The sequence below is a fragment of the Typopeltis vanoorti genome, chromosome 5 (assembly GCF_054136105.1).
Source record: "Typopeltis vanoorti isolate ZY-2024b chromosome 5, IOZ_Tvanoo_1.0, whole genome shotgun sequence".
NCBI lineage: Eukaryota > Metazoa > Arthropoda > Arachnida > Uropygi > Thelyphonidae > Typopeltis > Typopeltis vanoorti.
In genome coordinates, this window is record NC_143553.1 from 102,706,817 (window position 1) to 102,728,832 (window position 22,016).

A 22,016-nucleotide genomic window follows, 5' to 3' on the forward strand; every position below is an offset into this window, starting at 1 on the left:
GACCAAGATATAGGTGGATCGATATGGTACAAAGTGCCTTAGACGATAGAAATATAAGATCTGATAATGTTGGAGTCTTGACATGTATAATGCTATGCATTAAGGTAAGGGTCACTATCCAGCCCGGTTTCGACCTTTATTGAGGTTTCATCAGTGGGAGCCAGACCCAGAGGTGGTGATACTAAGGTGGAAATAATGGAGAAGTCGTATTTCCGTATGCCAGTTGCCAAAAGGTGTCACACCTTATTATTAAAATTCTCTGGATTAGAGATAAGTTGATGGAAGTTTTTTCACTTGGCTATGCTACCAATTATATATTTGGTTTAATCCTTGATCCAACTGTAAGCAAATAAAGTTTGCGCCTGAAGTATTTTCAGGCCTAAGGCAAGTCATGGTAAAGGTGGTATAAGTTCTCATCACTTGCCTTAGTATAGATAGGTTGATGGTATCTTATCATCAACTTATCTCTAATCCAGGGAATTTTAATAAGGTGTGACACCTTTTGGCAACTGGCATATGGAAATATGACTTCTCCATTACCTCCACCTTAGTGTCACCACCTCTGGGTGTGGCTCCCACTGATGAGACCTCAGTAAAGGTCGAAACTGGTCTGGGTAGTGATGACCCTTCCCTTAATGCATAGCATTATACATGTCAGCAAGGAGATGTGCTTTGCATTATGGGATACTAAGACAAGTGATGAGAACTTATACCACCTTTGCCATGAGTTGCCCTAGTCCTGAAAATACTTCAGGCTCAAACTTTGTTTGCTTACTTGGATAAAGAATTAAACCAAATATATAATTGGCATACAATATGATGCCCAGAGGAAAGCTTTTCAAAACACTACAATTGTATGGGGTGAATGGAACATTATACAGAGCAGTACGCAGTCTATATTTAAGTTGTCAGTCAGCAGTTAAAAGGAAATACAGGAAGATGGTTGATGTAAAATCAGGGATAAGACAAGGATGCACATTTTATTTATTTTCACAGTTTTGATGATAATGCAGAATGATATATAATATTTATTAACTATTTGCTGATATTTCACTGATATTATGTCCATCATTTTCAGAGCACAAAAACAATTTGTGACAGTATGCTAAACAACAACAATTTGGTATAACAGTGGGACTAGTTTAAAAAAATTGTAACAGACAAAACAAGAACTAAAGTCCTAATTAGGCACCATCTATGTTGGGAAAAGAAAGAAAAAAAATATTAATTAGATCCTAAAATGACTGTCTCCCAGATTTTTGGTAAATTTATACAACAATTCTTGTTGAGGTTTGGAGTATGTTTTAAAGCTTCTGTTGATTCCAAAGGCAATATCTCTCTCTCTCTAACTTATGTCATCTGTATAGCACTTTTGTTTTCTTCCAATTGATCTTCTGTGATCTGGTATTGAAGGCATGGTCTGACTTGACCTGACTTGCCATAATAATTGTGCAGGATGTATTTTTTATGTTCTCCAAGGTGGATGTCGACAGTTCTTCCTGTCTGTCCATAGTAAGCCCAGTCCCAAGAACTGTTGATATCTGCTTATGTCCGAGAGATTGTTTTTAGAATCAACAAAAGCTTTAAAATATACTCCAAACTTCAACTAGAATGGTTGTATAAACTTACCAAATCTGAGAGACAGTCATTTTAAGATCTAATCAATATTTGTTTTCTCTCTTTTCCCATACCTAATTAGGACTTTAGTTCTTGTGTTGTCTGTTACAATTTTTTTAAACTAGTCCCACTGTTATACCAAATTGTTGTTGTCCAAACTGCTTTTGTACTTTGAAAATGCTGGATATAATATCAGCAAATAAGTTAATAAATATTATTTTCTTATCATTCTGTGTTGTCATCAATACTGTGAAAATAAATAACATGTACTGCGAACACATAAGCCTTTCCATGCAGTTATTTTCTTATACTTAGATAAAGGGTTAAACTAAGAATATAATTCTTGGCAACTTTTATTTATTCCTACTGATGTATTTTATTACTTTAGAAACAGAATGAAGCAAGAACAGCAAACACAGTGATGGTAAGATCGCTCACGAAACATAAGCCTTTCCATGCGTTTAAGGACGTACATTTTATCTGCTTTTATTCATCATCTATATGGATCACATTATGAAGAAAAGTGGCATCAAGCCTGATATTAGATTTGGAGATGTCAGACTTAGCTCTTTGTTTTCAGCAGATGATGTTGTACTCCTAAACATATTTAGTGCAGGTTTCCAGGATTTTCTAACTAAATTGAATAACAACTATAACAAATTTGGCATGAAAATCAGCAATAAAAAGACCAAAACTATGAAAATAGACAGCAGCATAGAAAACTTCAGCTGTATTCTGAATGGAGATCCTATAGAACAAGTAAAATATTTCAGCTATTTAGGTGCAGTTTTTAGTGAAGATGTCAGGTATAAATCTGGAAATAGACAACAGAATAGGTAAGGCTGGTATGGTGGGTAGCCAGCTGAATAAAAATCATATGCAATAAGAGAGAAAATAACTAAAACACCAAACTAGAAATATACAAGGTAGTGTTCAAACCAGATTTAAGTTGTGTATCTGAGAGTTGGGTTAGAAATAAAATACTTTTTAAAGATTAGAGACCACAGATAGGAGGATTCTGAGAAAAATTAGGGCACTGAACAGATGGCATCAATAGCATATTAAATCATGACGATATTAGAAAGGAATATGACATTATTAGCATTCAAGAATGTGTCAGCAGAGTTAACCTGTGGTGGTATGGCCACTTAAATAGAGTGAGCAAGGAAAGGTTAGCAAAATAGGTGTTTGATGCCAAGATGGCAGGAAAGAGACCTAGAGGAAGACTAAGGTCTAGGTGGATTGATTCAGCCAGGAGTGTTTTGGAAACACAAAATGTTAGATATGACATTATTGGAGTGTCACCAGTCATAGATTGATTTGGAGGAAAATTGCTGATAGGAGATTAATGATAATGTAAACATAATCATGTATTTCTGTCATAGTAACCTGAACACATCTTCAGGGTACACATCAAGAAATAGATGATGGGGTAAAAAAATATGAGCAATTACTTTTTATGAAAGACTTTTTTTCTTGTTCAGTAAACTATGTTCAGTATCAATATTATGCATGCTCCAGAAGTCCAGACTCTTCAGGCTCATGGTATTTAATATATAAGTTGCATTCTTCTAGTTGAATTCAAGCAGATCTTCTAGTTTGTAACTTTTGCTCTTCACTCAGTAGTGCCATGCACATAAAGGATAGGAATGCTAGTTATTTCTTCTGTACTGGAAGAAGTAGAGATATCATAATTGTTAAAAGCTTTTTGGATGAAAGAATCCTTCAAACCATTAGATAAAAAGGTGGAATTAATATGTTCTATCAGGTCATCCCAAACCTAATGTCTTTTTTTATACTATACTTGTCCAAACGTTTCTCAGCTTGTCTAAACACGAATTTTTAACACTTTATAAGTACCCTATATTAAGGCGACCTCATTCTAAGGAATTCCATCTTGTAAGACGATCATGCATAAGTTATTGTTTAAATAACCCTTTATTACTATCAAGGTCACTGAAGTACACATTATGCACATCATGCTTTGAGTTCAAAAAAGCAACAATGCTGCTAACACTGTAAAAAAATAAAATAAAAAAAAAGTGCAAGAAATGTATGGCGATAATGTTTTGAATGTGCGGTAGTGCCAGCTATGGTTCCAAAAATTTCAACAAGGGGACTTTAGCTTGAATATGCTAGAAGCTGCTATTTCAAGAAATGCCAATGCAGTTGTTGAAGATTTAATGCAAACTGTTGATAATTCATCTTTATCAACCATCCATCGCCATTTGCAAGAACTTGGAGAATACTGTCTAAGCTCAGAAAGTGGGTTCCTTGCAAACTGACGAACAACGATCGAAGAGAGCGCATCAACATCTGCAGTGCTCTTCATTCTCAAGAGGATCAGTCTCCAATTTTGAGTCGTGTGGTCACCAGTGATGAAAAGTGCATGATACTTTACAAGAATGTTAAGTGCTGAATTCAGTGAGTTCATTCAAAGAACAGGCAAAAACCTCAGGCTAAACTCCAGTTTAAACAAACCCTTCGAAGGTTTGTTTATACATTTCAAGAGTTCAAAGTTTATACACTTTGAACTCTTGCCACAAAACTGAACAGTCATAGTTGAAGTATACTATGAACAAGTTGATTGATTGAATGAAAAATTGAAAGAAAAGAGATGTTCTCTGGTTAATCAAAAGGGTGTTATTTTTCACCACAATAACGCACGCTCTCATAGTGTAAGAATCGCCCAGCTGAGAAAAACTTCTGCATCCTCCATATTCTCTTGATCTTGCACTTTCAGATTACTACTTATTTCAAAGTTTGCAACATTTCATTAATGAAAAACAATATATTACTCGTAAATTGCAAGGAATAAAAACTGGACAGCTCAAACGGATAATGAAACAGAATTGGAAAAAAGGGCTATGAACTGGATATGGATCAGAGCAGTAAACATAAGTGGCATCAATCACAAGATCGAAAAAATACAAAAAACCCTAACAGAAATGAAAATAGAAATAGTAGTAATTTCAGAAAAAAATAAAAAATCGATAGGCTCTACAGAACTTCAGAACTACAGTTTAATATACAGTGGAGTACACAATGAAAAACGAGCAGCTGCAGGTATAGCCATCATGTTCAGCAATAAATGGAAAAACAAAATTGAATCATATAACTGGATCTCTGAAAGAATAATAATGGCTAGACTTAAATAAGAAATTTATTACAATCATAGGAATATATGCACCCGAAGAAGGAAAAAAATCTGAAACAGAAGAATTCTATAAAAACTTCCAAAATGTAATTCAGAACACAAATAAACAAGATTACTTTACTTAATCATTGCAGGCGATTTCAGTACTAGAATTGGATCAAATACATTTAAAGATTTAATAGGCAATCAAGGAGAAAACACCATAAATAAGTATGGAAGAGAACTCAGGGAATTCGTGGCCTATAATAGTTGAAAAATCACCAACAGCTTCTTTAAACATAAAGATATACATAAATATAAATGGGAAGCAAGAGGATATAAAAGCATCATTGACTATATAATAGTGGGTGAAAAACTAAAGAAGATGGTAAGAAATTGCAGAATATACAGAGGACACAATATTGACTCAAACCATTATTTATTAATCGGTACTATTAAGATCCCAAACCAGAGAAATAGAAACAATACAAGAACACAAAAACAAAAGCATGAGCAATTTAAGATGTAACTATTACAACAAGATAGTATCAGAGAACTATATCAAAAAAGACTTACAAATCATACAAAGAAAATAAATGAAGATACAGATATAGAAAATGAATGGCAAAACGTTAAGTAAATACTGAAACAAGCAGCATATGAAGCTGCAGGAACAAAACTGTGAAGAAAAAAGTAAAGGACTCAGAACCTGGAACCCTGAAATATAATCTTTAATAAGAAAGAAAATGGGGAACTGGACAATGAGACTTATTTGTGCCTATGGTCCCACAGAAAGTTCTACTAAGGTAGAAGTGGAGGAATTTTTTGAGGCTTTAGAAAAAGCAACTGACACAATGAAAAAGGAAAAGTTGGTCCTTGTTGGGGATCTAAATAGCAGAGTAGGAAATGATTGTGAGACATACAAAAATATTTTGGGAAAATTTGGAGAAAAGAGCAAAGCTAATAACAATGGCAAATATCTGTTGGATTTCTGCTCAGGACATGGACTGGTTATTACTAACACCATGTTCCAACACAAAAATGTGCACAAATTCACATGGAGAGAAGAGGCAAGGAATAAGAAAAGTCTCATTGACTATGTTATTGTTGATAGTGATGTTTTCTCCCTGGTGCAGGACACCAGAGTGTACAGAGGATTTGAAATTGGAAGTGATCACTATTTAGTCTTGAGCAGGATAAAATTGAATTTCATATTGAAAAGAATAACATTTAAGAAAGTTTTAAAGTGGATAAAAGTGGAGCAGCTCTCAGATGTGAACTGTAGACTAAAATACAGAAAGATTATTGAAAAGAAAATGAAAGACTTTGAGAACAGGAATCAAACCTTGGAGATTCAGTGACAAACTCTGAAGAAAACATTGATTGATTCTGCCAGAGAGGAATGTGGTGAGGTTGTGTGCAAGGATAAAAAAATCAGAACTCCCTGGTGGACACAGGAAGTTAAAAAGGCAGTGAAGGAAAAGAAGAAAGCATATCAAAAGTTCCTGGCAAATAAGTCAGCTTTTACTCTTACAGAATACAGAGACAAATGTAAGAAAGCTAAACAGTGTGTAAAACTAGCTAAACAAAAGTCATGGGAGGACTTTGGCAAGAATATAGAAAATAAATATCAAGAAGGTGGCAAAATATTCTGGAGGTTGTTGAAGAAGCTTAGGAATGGAGGAAAGAGTGCTGTAAAAGGAATTAGAGATGATAAAGGTGAAATGAAAACAGGAGAAAAAGATATCCTTGAAGTATGGAGTAATTACTTTGAAAAACTGCTAAATGAAACAAGCAGTGATGACAGCACAGTGATAAAAAACACTGACCAGGCATGCAGTCAGGAATACATATCCATACTTGAAGTCGAAAAAGCCATCAAAGGCTTGAAATGTGGAAAGGCAGCAGGAGCAGATGATATTCGACCAGAAATGCTGAAGTATGGTTTTATAAGAGTCTTACAGTGGCTGCACAGCATAGTTCAGAAAGCCTGGACAGAGGGACGAATTCCCGATGATTGGAGTAGAGCTCTCATAGTACCCATATATAAAAAGGGAAATAAAACTGAATGTGAGAATTACAGAGGTATTTCCCTACTGAGTGTTCCTGGCAAGATCTATGCAAGTATACTTGAGAAACGGTTGAGAAGAATTGTGGAAGAAAAGCTTGGTGAAGAACAAGCTGGATTCAGGCCAAATAGAGGCTGTCAGGATCAGATCTTCACTTTACGACAAATAGTCGAGAAAGCATGGGAATATAACAAAGATCTGTATTTAAGTTTTGTCGATTTGGAAAAGGCATATGACAAGGTGCCAAGAGAGAAGCTATTCAATACGCTGCAGTTATATGGTGTCAATGGGGCATTATATCAAGCAATACTTAGTCTTTATTTGAGTTGTGAGTCAGCAGTTAGAATTGAAGGAAGTACAGGAAGATGGTTTAATGTTAAATCTGGTGTGAGACAAGGATGTACATTATCCCCTCTGTTATTCATTATCTATATGGATCACATTATGAAGGAATGTGGTATTAAACCTGATATCAAAATTGGAGATGTTAATGTCAGCTCTTTGCTTTATGCGGATGATGTTATACTTCTAAATAAATCCGCTACAAGTCTGCAAGATTCTCTGACTAAATTGAATAGCTGTTGTAATAGATATGGTATGAAGGTCAGCAATAAAAAGACAAAGACAATGAAAATAGGCAGAATCATTGAAAATGTCAACTGTGTTGTGAATGGAGAACCTGTGGAACAAGTAAAACATTTCAGCTACTTAGGCACAATTTTTACTGAAGATGGTAAACTAAATATAGAAATAGACAACAGAATCAGCAAAGCTGGTATCGTGGGAAGTCAATTGAATAAATTCATATGGAATAAGAAAGAAATTAGTCGGAACACTAAATTAGCTGTATACAAGACAGTGTTCAAACCAATTTTAACTTATGGATCTGAGAGCTGGGTCAGAAGTAAAACACTTGACCAAAGACTAGAGACCGCAGATATGAGAGTCCTGAGAAAGATTAGAGGCGTGAACAGATGGCATCAATGGCAATATCATATTAAAAATGAGGATATTAGGAAAGAACTTGACATTGTCAGCATCCAAGAATGCGTTAGCAGAGCTAATCTCAGATGGTATGGTCACTTAAACAGAATGGGCGAAGAAAGATTAGCAAAACAAGGGTTCTCTGCCAGGTTGGCAGCAAAACAACCCAGAGGAAGACCAAGATATAGGTGGATTGATACGGTACAAAGTGCCTTAGACGATAGAAATATAAGATCTGATAATGTTGGAGTCTTGACAAGTAACAGACTGATTTGGAGGAAAATTGTAGATAGGAAGTTAGTAATGATGTAATTTTTTCATGTAGTACTGTCATATCCTGTACACCCCTTGAGGGTACATGGCAGGAATTTGATGATGATGATGATGATAAGAAAGAAAAAAAGAAATGTACTTTAAATGGTTAAACGACAGAACCAGAGGAAATGAAATAGAATATAAAAGAATCAGAGCAATAACAAGAAGAGAAACCAGGAAAATTGGAAGGCAAGAGTGGGAAAAATTTGTATCAAGATTAGAGCATGACATAAATGGACCTCAACTAAAGTGCTATAAAATCATAAAAATAATGACTCAAGAAACATAGAAGGTCCCTCCACAAAAGAATGGACCAATCACTAGCTTCTAAACAATAATAATCAAATTGAAAAAAAAAAAAAAGAAAGTAATAAGTCGAGAAACAAATGAAGAACCAATACAGGTAAATGATCTAAAGAAAATATTGGAAAAACTAAAAAATAGAAAAGCTACAGGAGAAGATGGAATAAATTCAGAACTATACAAATATAGCTCTAAACCATTTCAATTACGATTAATTACATTTCTAAACAGAATATGGGAAGAAGGAAACATCCCACAAGAATGGAAGACAGCAATAGTCACTTATTCAAAAAAGGAAACAGAAAGGATTGCAGAAACTACAGAGGAGTATCCTTATTAAATACATGCTATAAAATATATCTAGATATAATTAAAAGTAAATTAGCACCATGGTCCGAGGAAATTATTGGAGAAGAACAATGCCGCTTTAGGAAAGGATGATCCTGCACAGATCCCACATTTACACTCAAACAAATTATAGGAAAAATAATATAATTTAACCTGCCAACATATATAGCCTTCCTGGATTATGAGAAAGCATACAATCAAATCAACAGAGCAAAATTAATCAATATACTGTATGAATTGAAAGCTCCACCTCAAACCACAAAAGCAATAGCAAATATAATGGAAGAAAGCTATATTAAAATTAATAATGAAACAACCGAAAAAATTAAAACCAATAGAGGTCTCATTCAAGGAAGTGGATTATCACCAATACTCTTCAAATTATATATGGAAAAAATTTCAAGAGAGTTGAGGAAAAACAAAATCATAGGAATTAAAATAGGAAATAAAGAATTAACCAGCCTTTTGTATGTTGATAATCAAGTTATTTTTGCTGAAAATGAAGACCAGTTACAGAAAAAATCTACATGTATTGAACAAAACAACAGAACAGTATAATTAAGAGGGAGATGTTAAATCCTGTTTTATTTTATAGCCAGGTACGAAACTCGGGTCGAAATCCATCGACATCTGTAAAGTTTCAATGCCGAAAAAACTATCGGTGGAACCAAGTGTAAATGATCACTCGAATAGTACAACACCATGGCAACTCCATGCAAAGGTGGAGCAAGCTCCCTCACTAACTTTAATATTCTTTCATAATGTAAAACCCAGCTCCTAAGAGATGTAAATATATATATTGTTTTACATTATGAGAAATAGGTCACTACCCAGACCGGTTTCAACCTTTTTTGAGGTGTCTCATCAGTGAGTAGGTAGACCTGGAATATCAAAGTTTTAAGTGAACAGAAACTTACATACCTCTACTATCGAATTGCCAAAGTGGTGTACTATATATTGTTAAATATTGTAAACTACAAAGATAATAAGCTGAAAGGCTATTTTACCGGCGAATTTGTTAATTAAGAGGGAGATGTTAAATCCCGTTTTATTTTATAGCTGGGTGCAATAATAGGTACGATAGTTCGATAGTAGAGGTATGCAAGTTTCTGTTCACGTAAAACTTTGATATTCCAGGTCTACCTACTCACCGATGAGACCTCAAAAAAGGTTGAAAGTGGTCTGGGTAGTGATCTATTTCTCATAATGTAAAACAATATATTTACATCTCTTAGGAGCTGGGTTTTACATTATGAAAGAATATTAAAGTTAGTGAGGGAGCTTGCTCCACCTTTGCATGGAGTTGCCCTGGTGTTGTACTATCCGAGTGATCATTTACACTTGGTTCCACCGATAGTTTTTTCGGCATTGAAACTTTACAGATGTCGATGGATTTCGACCCGAGTTTCGTACCCGGCTATAAAATAAAACGGGATTTAACATCTCCCTCTTAATTAACAAATTCATCAGTAAAATAGCCTTTTGGCTTATCTTTGTAGTTTACAATAGAATAGTATGACATGAAAATCTCAATAAATAAAACAAAATCAATAGCATTTCAAGATAAAGAAATTATAAGATGCTAACTAGTCATCCACTTCTATTACAAAGTAATAGAACAGGTGAACAAATAAATATCTAGGAAATTTATATAAGCCCCAATGGAGAAATAAACATTGCATATAAAAAGCAAAAATGCCTAGCAGTCATTGGAACTTTGTACAGACACTTCAATAAAGAGATGTGTAGAACAGCCCAAATAAAACTATATAAAATAATAGCCAAACCAATTCTGAAATATGGCAGTGAAACATGGACTTGGGGAGAACGAGATAAAAGACAAGTGGAAGCTGCAGAAATGAAGCTCCTAAGACCACTCGCAGGCTATAAAAGAATAGACAAGATAAGAAATAAGAAAACAGTTATCCATAATTAACATAACAGAAGACATCACAAACTATAGATAGAACTGGAAAAACCACATAGAAAGAATGAATGAGGACAGATGGCCAAATATTGCCTAGAAATATAAATCAAAGGGACACTGATCAAGAGGAAGACCCAGGAGGGCAGAAGACTTTTTAAACCCTTGAAAATGTTACAGGCAAACAATTGCCTAACACGTGAAGCCAAGAAGAAGAAAACAATATGATACATTAATGGCACTGAAATTGAGCCTATGTGCCTTCTTTGCCTCCAAACCTCTTGAATTCTATAGAAATATCATTATGATATTTCTGTAGAAATATCATAATGATATTTCTATAGAATTCAAGAGAAATATCATTATGAAGCTTTCACAACATTAGAAGAGCATTATTGATTCAAATGGAGAATATATACTTGATTAAATTAGCAAGTGATATTTATATTTTATATCCTTTCCAAACTTAATGCTAAAAACGACATTACTTTTGAGATGACCTGATAATTCTTTTTGTAAAAATTCAGCTGAAGAACATAAAGAATGAGCACAGTCTACTAAAGTTTTAATAGTTCTAGCCTTTTTACTAGGATGGTGATGTGATTCAGCATGGATGTAATAACGATTAATGTTAACCTCCTTCCTTAAAAAAATAGTTATTAATTTTACAGATAGCTTCCCATTTAACAGAGATAAAAATGCTTTTAAGATTAGATCAATAAAAACCATGAAAAATAGATGATTTTGTTCAAGACATTTCTCTTGAAATAGATGTGTAATAAAAAGCATGTGAGTTGTTCTGATGGCCTGAAACTGCACTGAGACTCTTGAAGAAATTTTTCAGTAAGAGCAAAAAGTTGATTAGCAAAGTGCTAGCAGTGATCTTTACAACAATAAATAGTAGAGAGAGAGAGAGATGCCCTGATAATGATAATTATCTATTCTGGCTTATCCTGTTTTTTTTAAGTTAGTTGCAATGAAAGCATTTTTGATCAGCAGATCAGTGGCGTAGCTAGAGCTTTTGCTGCCCTTCTCAATACACATCAAAAATACTACAAAATAGTCAAAAAGATATAACATTTCCTGCAATCTTAGTCACCGTCACCACTGGTCAGACTGACAGGCGTTTTCGCTGCAGCTCCTTGATCGTTGTAAACTCCCAAACGCTCAGCAGTATGATAGATTTGTTTAAATCTGGACTCTAGACCAGGGGTGAGCAACTTATTTTAATGGACATGCCAAACTCACCAAATCTTTGATGCAAAATTTTCTCATGTGCCAACTGAAATTTTGGGGAACATATTATTATTTGGCGTCTTTTGAGTATTGGGAAGACCTTTTCAAATAATCACACTAGAATGGTAAAATCAAAGAATATTGTAAGAGTGATTATTGTAAGTCATGTAAGATTGAATGAATGTAAAAACTAATGACGGAATTTTTACTCAAGTCCTTCTACCCTGTTGATAGCGGGAATATTTTTTATTTGCATTTAAGTGTAATTCTAGCTGCCATATAAAGCCGCACAATTTAAAGATGCAATTTTAACATCAGCAAGAGTAAACAATAATTCTGAATTGTTTTTATAGAGATCAGTCAGACATAAGTTTTTTCAAGTTTTTCCAATATATTGCAGTGCACGATCTCATAATCGTTTTAGTTGACTAAAGCACAATAAAATAAAATTAAGCATATAATCTTATTACTTCTTAATCCTTTACGAGTAATACATAAAAATTACAGATAAATTGTTATTTTACCTACATAATATATTAAAAGAAATTAATCTTTACCATTTTTTGCAGAAAACATCAAATCAAAACTAGAGAAATAAAAATAGTGGACATTTTATTTATTTAGTATCAATGAGACTTCTGCTGTTACTACATCACTGATGAAAGATAATTTATATCAGGTTTATATTTTGTAACCTGTAGAGATATGCATGCGCTACTAATTTCATCTGTAAGGCTACTCCTCTTACGAGACTTAACAAAATTCATCACTAGAACAATGATTCACAAGAATATGTAGATGCAAAAATGGATAATAATGCTGTTGCAAGGGTTTTTAAACATACAAAAGTTTCGGGAATAGCATTCTAAGTTCTTAATACCTCTTTTTCCGCACTTCTCTCTGTTACTCCCATCAGTGGCGCACTCAGGATTTAATCTTGGAGGGGGCCTAGCGCTCAGAATTTAACCTTGGGGGGGGGGAGTTGAGTAGACGTTTTGCGAATACACACTATACATCGCATACGACCTATAACTGAGCATCTGCAGTGATTGCTAATTCATAAGTAGCACACAACATAAATAAAAAAAAATGAATTTGGGGGTTGCCCGGGCCCCTTGGCCTCCCCTCTGGGTGCACCACTGACTCCCATCTCTAATCACTCCTTTTCAATATTTTCCAAGTCAATTCTGAGATCAACAAATTTCTGCATCCAAATTGAGCTACTTTGAAAATCAATCAACTGCACTTCAAAATCATCCATATTTATCCACGAAAACATCTGCAAGTTTATTTGAAGATATTTTCGTGTCCTGTAGTTTGAGATTCAAGTTATTTAAATGTTCGCAAAAATCTGCAAAAAAAATATCAGTTTACAAACCCACGCGATGTTATACATTTCTTTATAACACATTTGTTGATTAGTCAAAACGAGATTTATCTCATCCAGGCATTCAACAAATTGTTTTTGAACAAGACCTCAACTAAGCCAACGAACATTGTTGTACGTTATTAGTCCTTTGTACACCGAATCCACCTCATTCGATAGATTCTGAAATTGTCTTTTATTAAAAGCAGGTGCAGTAATTAACAACCTTGGTTACTGTTTGCATCACTTCTTGAAGTTCCTTTAGGCCAGCGTTTGCACATAAATTCTCCTCATGTAGGATGCAATGAAAACCTATCAGTGGATGACCATATTTTGCAAACAGATTTACAAATCTGTTTAAAATCAAATATTCTTACCAATCATGCTGGGCGCACCATCTGTTGTGATGGATACCACTTTTGAAATATCAATTTGCCGAATAGATAATTCCTTCATAACTGCTTTACATATTTCAACCCCAATGATACACTCAGGTAGTGTTACAAGGTTAATTCTCTCTTTGCATACTTTGTCATCTCTACAAAATCGAGCAAAGATTGCCAGCCTAGCTGATGTAATGTCTGCTCTCATCAACACAAATAGAAAAGAATTTACATGAAACCACACTTTTGTTAATTATTCTGCTGTATTCGTTTCCAACTTGAGTATCCTATCCTTAATTGTTTTTCTACTCACAGACAATTCTTTAATGTGCTGAATAATTTTTACCTTTTCTGAAAGATTGTCAAAAAGGAAAGGAGCACATTCTAGCCATGCTTCTTTAATATACTCCCCATCACTGAGTGGTTTTCCATATTCAGCAACAACTTTTGAAACCTCAAAACTAGCAGCAACTAAGTTGGAACTAGGTCTACCTGAAATAAATTTCATCAACATATCGGGCTTTTTTTTTTTTTTTTTTTTTTCTTGCTCAGTTCACGAGAAATTAATTCTCTCTGTTCTTGCTCACTTTTATTACTTAATTTCTTATGAACAGTTTCAAATGTCTCTTTACAGATGAAGTCTTACAACCAACTGATTCAGAACATAAAATGCATAATGCTTTATTATCTTTCTTAATCATGCAAAATTTTTCAGTCCAGTATTCTTTAAATTGTCTAATATTATTTTCATTTGAATGTCTTTCTTTGCCGGTGCAGTTGTGACATTCTACTCAATCTGTAAAGAGCAGGTAGCAAATAAATATAAATATATATATATAATTGAATACTTTATATCACTTTATCTCTCTTAGAAAACGTTTTTCCCTCTGACATCTTAGATCTCTTTTCCTTCGCCATCAACTCTGGGTATTTCGCTTGGAATAACAAAATCTACAAGCAGATATAGGGAACCGCCATGGGCTTCCCCCCTCTCACCTCCCCTTGCCAATTTCTATATGGAAGATTTCGAAAAACAAGCCATAGACTCAGCCCCACTCAAACCTTCTATCTGGCTAAGATATGTAGATGATGTGTTCTCTATTTGGCCTCATGGCCCAGACACGTTAGACTCCTTCCTCGGTCATCTCAATAGCCTACATCCAAGAATCCAGTTTACTATGGAAAAGGAAAAGAACAATTGTTTACCCTTCCTAGACACCTTAGTCACGCGCCTGCCTAATGATACGCTTGCCTTCACTGTATACAGAAAACCCACACACACAGGCAGATACATTCACAAACTCTCCCACCACCACCCCTCACAACAATATGGCATCATTAAAACCCTTACCAAGAGAGCCCACAATCTTTGTTCCAGTGGAACCGCCCTCACTACTAAGCTTAACCACATACACAGAACTTTCCTCTCCAATGGCTACAGCGAACACAGCATCAAAAAAATAATCAATTCCTCCCCCATTCCCCATCCCTCTCGTCAACAAGAATTTAAAAATGCCATCACCATACCCTACATCCGTGGCACTTCGGAAAAAAATAGCCAAGATACTAAAAAAGTATAACCTACACACAGCATATAAGCCCTACCGCAAACTGGCTACCCTTATCCGTTCTACGAAAGATCAGCTCCCTCCTCTCTCTCTGCCTGGAGTTTACAAAGTACCCTGTTCCTGTAAGCTTGCGTACTTTGGACAGACAGGCAGATCAGCATCCATCCGCCTGGAGGAACACAAGTCGTACATCGTTAAACACAACTATGGCCATTCAGGCTTGGCTGACCATGTTTTGGACACCACCCACAGAGTATCATGGAAGAAAACCACCATGCTCCACCACAGCAAATTCAAGAAAGAGAGACTTTTCTTAGAAGCAGCAGCAGCCCTCAGAAACCAACCAAATCTTAACAAATACGGTTGCATTAAGCTTCCGAAGATTTGGGAAACAGCCATCACCAGAGGTCCCACCTTACATTCCAGGCCACCTACTACTGCCCTTAGAGGGCACTCCACCTAGATAGGACTTTATTGTCACCCACATGGTTGGGCTTAGTATTGTAAGTTTTTGTGTGCATGTTACATTAATTGTCTTTGTAATCCCCGTAGATGTCCTATTGACTAGGACGAAATATAGGAAGTATTAAATTCTATTTTAATTCTTTTTGAGTGTTGTAAAAAATCCATTAAACCTCCAACATAATATAATTGAATAATTATTAAATAATTGCTTTCTTCATACAGCTTTTAACTTTAATGAAAATCAGATTATGGGGTGTAAAAATGTGGACAGAGACATAGACACTGACAAAAATTATAATTTGGATTCAAAAAATCTCATCATAATCACTCTCTGCATATACCAACCAAGTTTAAGCAAACCAAAAATTAGTACAATTATAAGCTGACCTACACACACATGCAAATGAAAGAGAAGGGGACACATGCAATCTAATCACGTGCAGATAACACTTCATAATCCTGAATATTAATAATGTGTTTCACATAGCTTTAAAAATAACTTGCCGTATTTATTCGAATATAACTCACACTCCTGATTTCACTTTACGAAAAAAGAAATTGAAAGGTTTCGCATATACCTCGCACAGAAAAAAAAACAAGACGCTTAAACATGTTTCAGGGCAATAGTAACTCATTTCCCATGGTAAACCACACGCCCTCCCCAGTAGCCAATAGTGACTGCAGACAGAAGTAAAAATAGGTCGTTTTATTCTATCTCGCTGAATCAAGTACAGAGATATTTGCAGTCTGTGTAGTATATTTCTCAACAAATAGTGCAATTAGAGACAACTGGGATAAAAATGGCACTAACTAATGAATCACATGTTCCCTTCCCACAGAAACTATGCTATTTAGACTCAATTAAAACCATATGTTGCACCAGCAAGCACGGTTCTAACTGAAAGCTAGATGTGCAGGAGTCTGTCCTCCCAGCTCAAACCAAGGCAGCAATAAAAAATAAACGGAGAGTGTTAAAATTCGTAAACGTGTTGAAACTAAGGAATATATAGTGAATATTTTTATTGCAGTTTCAGATATTGAATTTGGTTGAAGGGAATTAGCATTTCAATTCAGAAATTGTCGGCTTGCTTTTATGTTTGACTCGTGAGATCTTTTGTTAATACTGCACCAATTATATGCACATAGCTGCTCTATCTTTACTGGCCTAGTACCGTAGCATCTGTTCATTAGTCATTCATGAAGGATTGTTCATTAAGTATCTCAAGTCTTGTAAATTACTGGTAATTTTTGCTTGAAATAATGGGAAAGAAGATGGTGCTATTTGGGTAGGATGCACACAAGGGAACTGCTCTATAGGCAGGAAATAGCAATAGAAATCATGGTGCGAGATATATGCCGGAATTTTATGAAAAAAAACTGAAAATTTTAGTTTCCGAAAATCCCCACATATATCTCGCACCACGAATTTTAGCTTTAATTTTGGGGAGAAAAAGTGTGAGTTATATTCGAATAAATACTGTATGTTTATGGCAATGTAAAGGAAATTTGCTTTTATATCTAATAAGTTAAACATATTAATTGACAATAAATACTTTCAATCCATATTTTAATGACTTACAATTTAATAAAATCCAAATCCCCATATATATATATATACACGCTTTAGAAAACGGATACGTTCTGTACAAAACACGAAAAGATATATCAAATGATGGTAAAGGAGTCACGCTACGTCTGGCTACCTGGCAAATCATGCAACAACTGAACTGGACGAAACTTGTACATAGACTTTTAAATAGGATCTTTGTTTCTTATTTTCTTATTACTTATTATTACTAAAACAGTTGGTAGGGTTTGCTTCTTTATTGCATTTTTATTTGGTATAGCTGTACTTAATAAAATTGTATTATATTAAATTAAAATATACAAGTCAGCAAAGATGTTTGAAATGTATTTATTTATTTATTTAATTATTAAGGTGAGCCCTGGGTTGTGTGCCTGAAAAAAGTCGTGGAGTGCCACGTTTGACACGCATGCCAAGGGTTGCCCACCCCTGCTCTAGACTAACTATAGATAAAGAATACAATAAATATGTTTTCAACGGTCTTGATAACGACCAAATGATATAAATGTGTAACAGATTAAAAAAAACTAATGATGAATCAGGCATTTTAGCATTTTGGAATCATGCTTGTTAATTTTTATACACGCATCAAAAGTGTTAAGCAAAAAAACCTAATATAATAGGGAACCGCAGAAATATTTTTACTGGGAGCCTAAAACCCTGTCGATGGCCTTAGTTATATGCAAAATTAGAAGGGGGAAAAAAAATAAAAGTACGTTCTCATAAATATGTACTGACTGTGGTGCCTACTGCAGCTATAAGTAATAACCAATAAAGCAATTGCCTTACCATGCATTGTATTGTTTTATTTTTAAGAATTTGAATTATAGTATAATAGGGAAATATAATGTTTTTTTTGTTATATTTATATTTTGTTTATTTTAGTTGTAAGTATAGTTGTTAAAAAGTAAATATTAATTAAGTAATAAAAATGACTAATTTAACATAAATAAAAGAATCGTCGACAAATAAAATTGTCTCACGTGATACCCAAAAAAAAAGTGCCGCCCTGGGGCGGACCCCTCCCCAGCTACTCCACTGCAACAGATATATAACTTCTTGTTCTAAATCTGAGCAAAGATACTCCGTAACTGATGTTTTTGGGTTCCATGCTCTTCCTTTTTTCCTTTTATATCTAATAAGTTAAACATATTAATTGACAATAAATACTTCCAATCCATATTTTAATGACTTACGATTGAATAAAATCCTTAAAAGTTTCAACAAGGACTAATGAGTAGAAGGTCCATAGACTGCTTTGATGAAACCAATTTTTCTGAGGTTATGCTCTTTTACCCAAGCTTTTATTTCTAAGCCTTTTCTTGTGAAGAGCAGTTGAGATCGTTCTATCAAGCATGGGCTTCTGCTTTGCATTTCTGTTGATCCGAAACTTGATTTTTGCGTCATTTTAAATCAAAGGTTGGGGGGGGGGGAGAAAAGGCATCTTGATGTTCCTTAAACTGGCAGGCAGATTTTTTTGCAGGTAACAAGAGTAGTAGACTTAATTGCTGAGCTAATTATTTTGAGTCATCATTGGCATCCAGTGGAGGTGGAGGGGGAGTGGGGAGATAGGTCACTGATAACTGTAGCCTTGTAATTCTTGGTCTGCAGGCTACAGTTATCACTGCTTATGCACTTGACACTAGGTCACATCATGTAGCTTTGCTGATTCCAACAAATTCAGATAAATAGCTGACAAGTTTATTTTTAATAGAAAAAACCAACCATATGAATCTGTATTTCTTCTTCCAATCTCCTTTTCCAAAAGGAGGTTTATCCTCTTTTCTGCTCTCTTCGCTGTTCATCTCCACCACAGTGAGTTTCTGGATGAGCAGATATATTGGTATTAAGTCTCCTCAGTTCACAAGCAATAAAAGCTGCCTGCCTTTCAAGTTGGCATCTGATATGATTAATCATAAGAATTTGCTTAATAGTGATTCCACTGAAGTTTTCCAGTTAGAAATGATTGAGACAGCCTATTTTTCAAACACCTTTGCTATCCCCCCCTCCTCAAGGGTACAGTTGCCAAAATATTTAACTCCCTTAATCCTCAAACTTGACAGGTGTATTAAACATTCGTTCGCATACATGCCAATTTGTAACTGAGAACTTCCAGGTTAATGGGCCTGTTCCTCTCGCCACTGTTCACAATCTAATTCCAGTCATGATAATTGAGGATACCAGCATGTATGATCCAAAGGCATCTGAGGATTAAGGGAACATGTACATCTGTCCACTACAACAAGGCAGCAGTTGTTGGAGTGGCGCACCTTACCTGATAAGAAATTATTCACCATTATTTTTTGTAGAGGTAAATCATTTGTGTTACAATCTATTGTTATTGAACCTGGAAGTGAATAAATGGAAGGTTGCTGATGACAGCATAGTCTTGAAAGATGACTGCAGTAGTAGTAAAAGCACACAAATTGTCATTGCTCTGAAAATTGTTTGTTGTGCAAGACTGGAATATAAAGCATAATAATGAGCATGGACACACACACACACACACACACACACACACACACACACACACACACACACACACACACACACACACACAAAAAAAAAAAAAAAACACTTTAACTGGACTAATTTTATTTTTTCTTTGAACCTAGGAAATATTAGGACTTTAAGGCTAGTTTTGATTGAATAACAAAAAAAAATCTTTTAGGAAGCGATGTTTGGAGTATATGCTAGTTTAAATGCATGGAGTATATACATACAGAAATAATTGCAACTAATAGTTCTTTACTTATGCAGAATTTTTAGAAGTTGCATTAAACAGTGTGCCTAAATAAAGAGGAGGGGGGGGGGTAGATATATCTTTTCTTCCAGACTCGTATAAGACATACAGAACAAATGGATGTAAATTTGTTTGAAGAACTTAAGCAGACCACCACCTACAAATGAATTTGAATAAGAATAGATATATAAGGTATGGATATGAAAAAAGTTGTAGTATGACTTATGTCAAAAGTATAGTAACTATCTACACAGACTGTAGATCTATTTACACCATGTTTTTAATAAACAAGAAACAGTGGAAATAAAAATTATATTTAATCTTTTCCATGAATGTATATGTTGCCAGCACCATTCCGTCAGCATCATTGATATGATATGATGCGATACTCTGTGACTTAGTCAGTATTGATGATGTCCTTTATTTATAAAGATCTGGGTTTAGATCCCACTTAAGATGTGAAGAACTTTTATCAGGTATCTTCAAGTTAAGACGAGTTGGCCAGTCTCATAATGAGGTGACAAGGTTTTCCTCTCAGAAATTCAGGTTTTTCATTTGGAGCACAAAACAGCAGACCAGCCAGAAGAACACATGCAATCTAAAAATATAGCGGATAATGCAGATAGGATTAACCTCTTTATCATAGCAATAATCAGCTTTCTAAAAAGCCAAGTCACTTGGCCATTAGTCTAACATGAAAGGGAGGATAAGATGATGTACTGTTCATATTATTATATAAATATGAATAAAGTTCTATGAATCCAGATTTTTTCTTAATGTTATGATACTGTAATTTATATTTATAATTGGAAATATGATTCCTGTAAGTTTAATCTTTACCTGTGGCATAACTGTAAATAACAAATTACACGATAACGACTATATGAAATGAAAGTACAGATATTTCTTTTAGCTGGTGTTTACCAGATACCTTGTGTAATTGCATACTTGGGCAGACAGATCATTCTGTGGGGAAAAAAAAAGAATTAATGAACATCAGTATTACTTTGAATACGTGAAACTCAAAAGTCTGGGCTGGCACAACATATTATTGACACTAAACACAGTATCCAGTGGGATGAAGCTCATCTTCTCCATAGAAGTAGATTTAAATATGAACGCCTTTTCAAAGAAAGTTGTGAAGCCCTTTTACATTGGCCAAACCTAAATCAGAATGATTGTCTTTCTCTCCCAAAAGTTTGAGAGATTCTCATTTTAACATCAAAAATAGTTTTAATATTATATATTAATATATTAATTTCTAGCACATGCAGCAATCATTTTTAATTGGGAAACCAGATGTATGTATCTTGTATTCCCATTTCCCTGATTTGCTTGTTTCTACTCACTGATGATGTACTGTAATTTGTTGTTTATTCCTGTAAGTTACCTTTCTAAAAAAATAAAAAGTAGAAAATTTAGTAGATGTTTTATATTTTCAGCATTCATGAAGAGTCAAAATCCAAGAAATTAGAGAAGGCTATAAACAAAGCAGACAACCAGAAGAATTTAGAAGAGAAAACAAAACTTGTTACACAAAATCAAGCTCCTACTAGTCCTGTAGTGAAACGGCCACGTGGGAGGCCAAGGAAAACTCCACTTCCAGAAAATCAAGAGAATCCTGCCACTGTTAAATCCAAACAAGAATGTACAGACATATTGCCTTCCCATCCTCCTCTTCATGTTGACTTAATTCCTTCACCACCTGTTACAAAAAAACGGAAAGATAGGAATTTTCACGAAGATCAAAATGAGCAGAAGTTAGCACCAAAACGCAGAAGATCTCAGGACAGTGAAAATGTTAAAAATCAGTATCAGAGGTATTGGGAAAGATACTGTACTAGTAAAGATTCAGATAATGGTGTATCATCATTACCGCCAAATGATACCTCTAATTTAGATGAACCATCCTGTGTGAACGAGGAAAGTCAGAGTAATGATTTAGTCCCTTTTTCAGAGTAAGCTTATTGCTAT

General features: G+C 34.7%; 1 protein-coding gene across 1 annotated transcript in view; it reads left to right on the forward strand.

Annotated features, from left to right (window-relative positions):
* Positions 1–22,016, forward strand: part of LOC150106699 (sister chromatid cohesion protein PDS5 homolog A-like) — a 670,786-nt gene that overhangs the window by 553,892 nt on the left and 94,878 nt on the right. Inside the window, exon 30 of the mRNA XM_090393290.1 lies at positions 21,485–22,000. Within this exon, the coding sequence (XP_090249416.1) occupies positions 21,485–22,000 (516 nt within the window). The remainder of the gene's footprint in view (positions 1–21,484; positions 22,001–22,016) is intronic.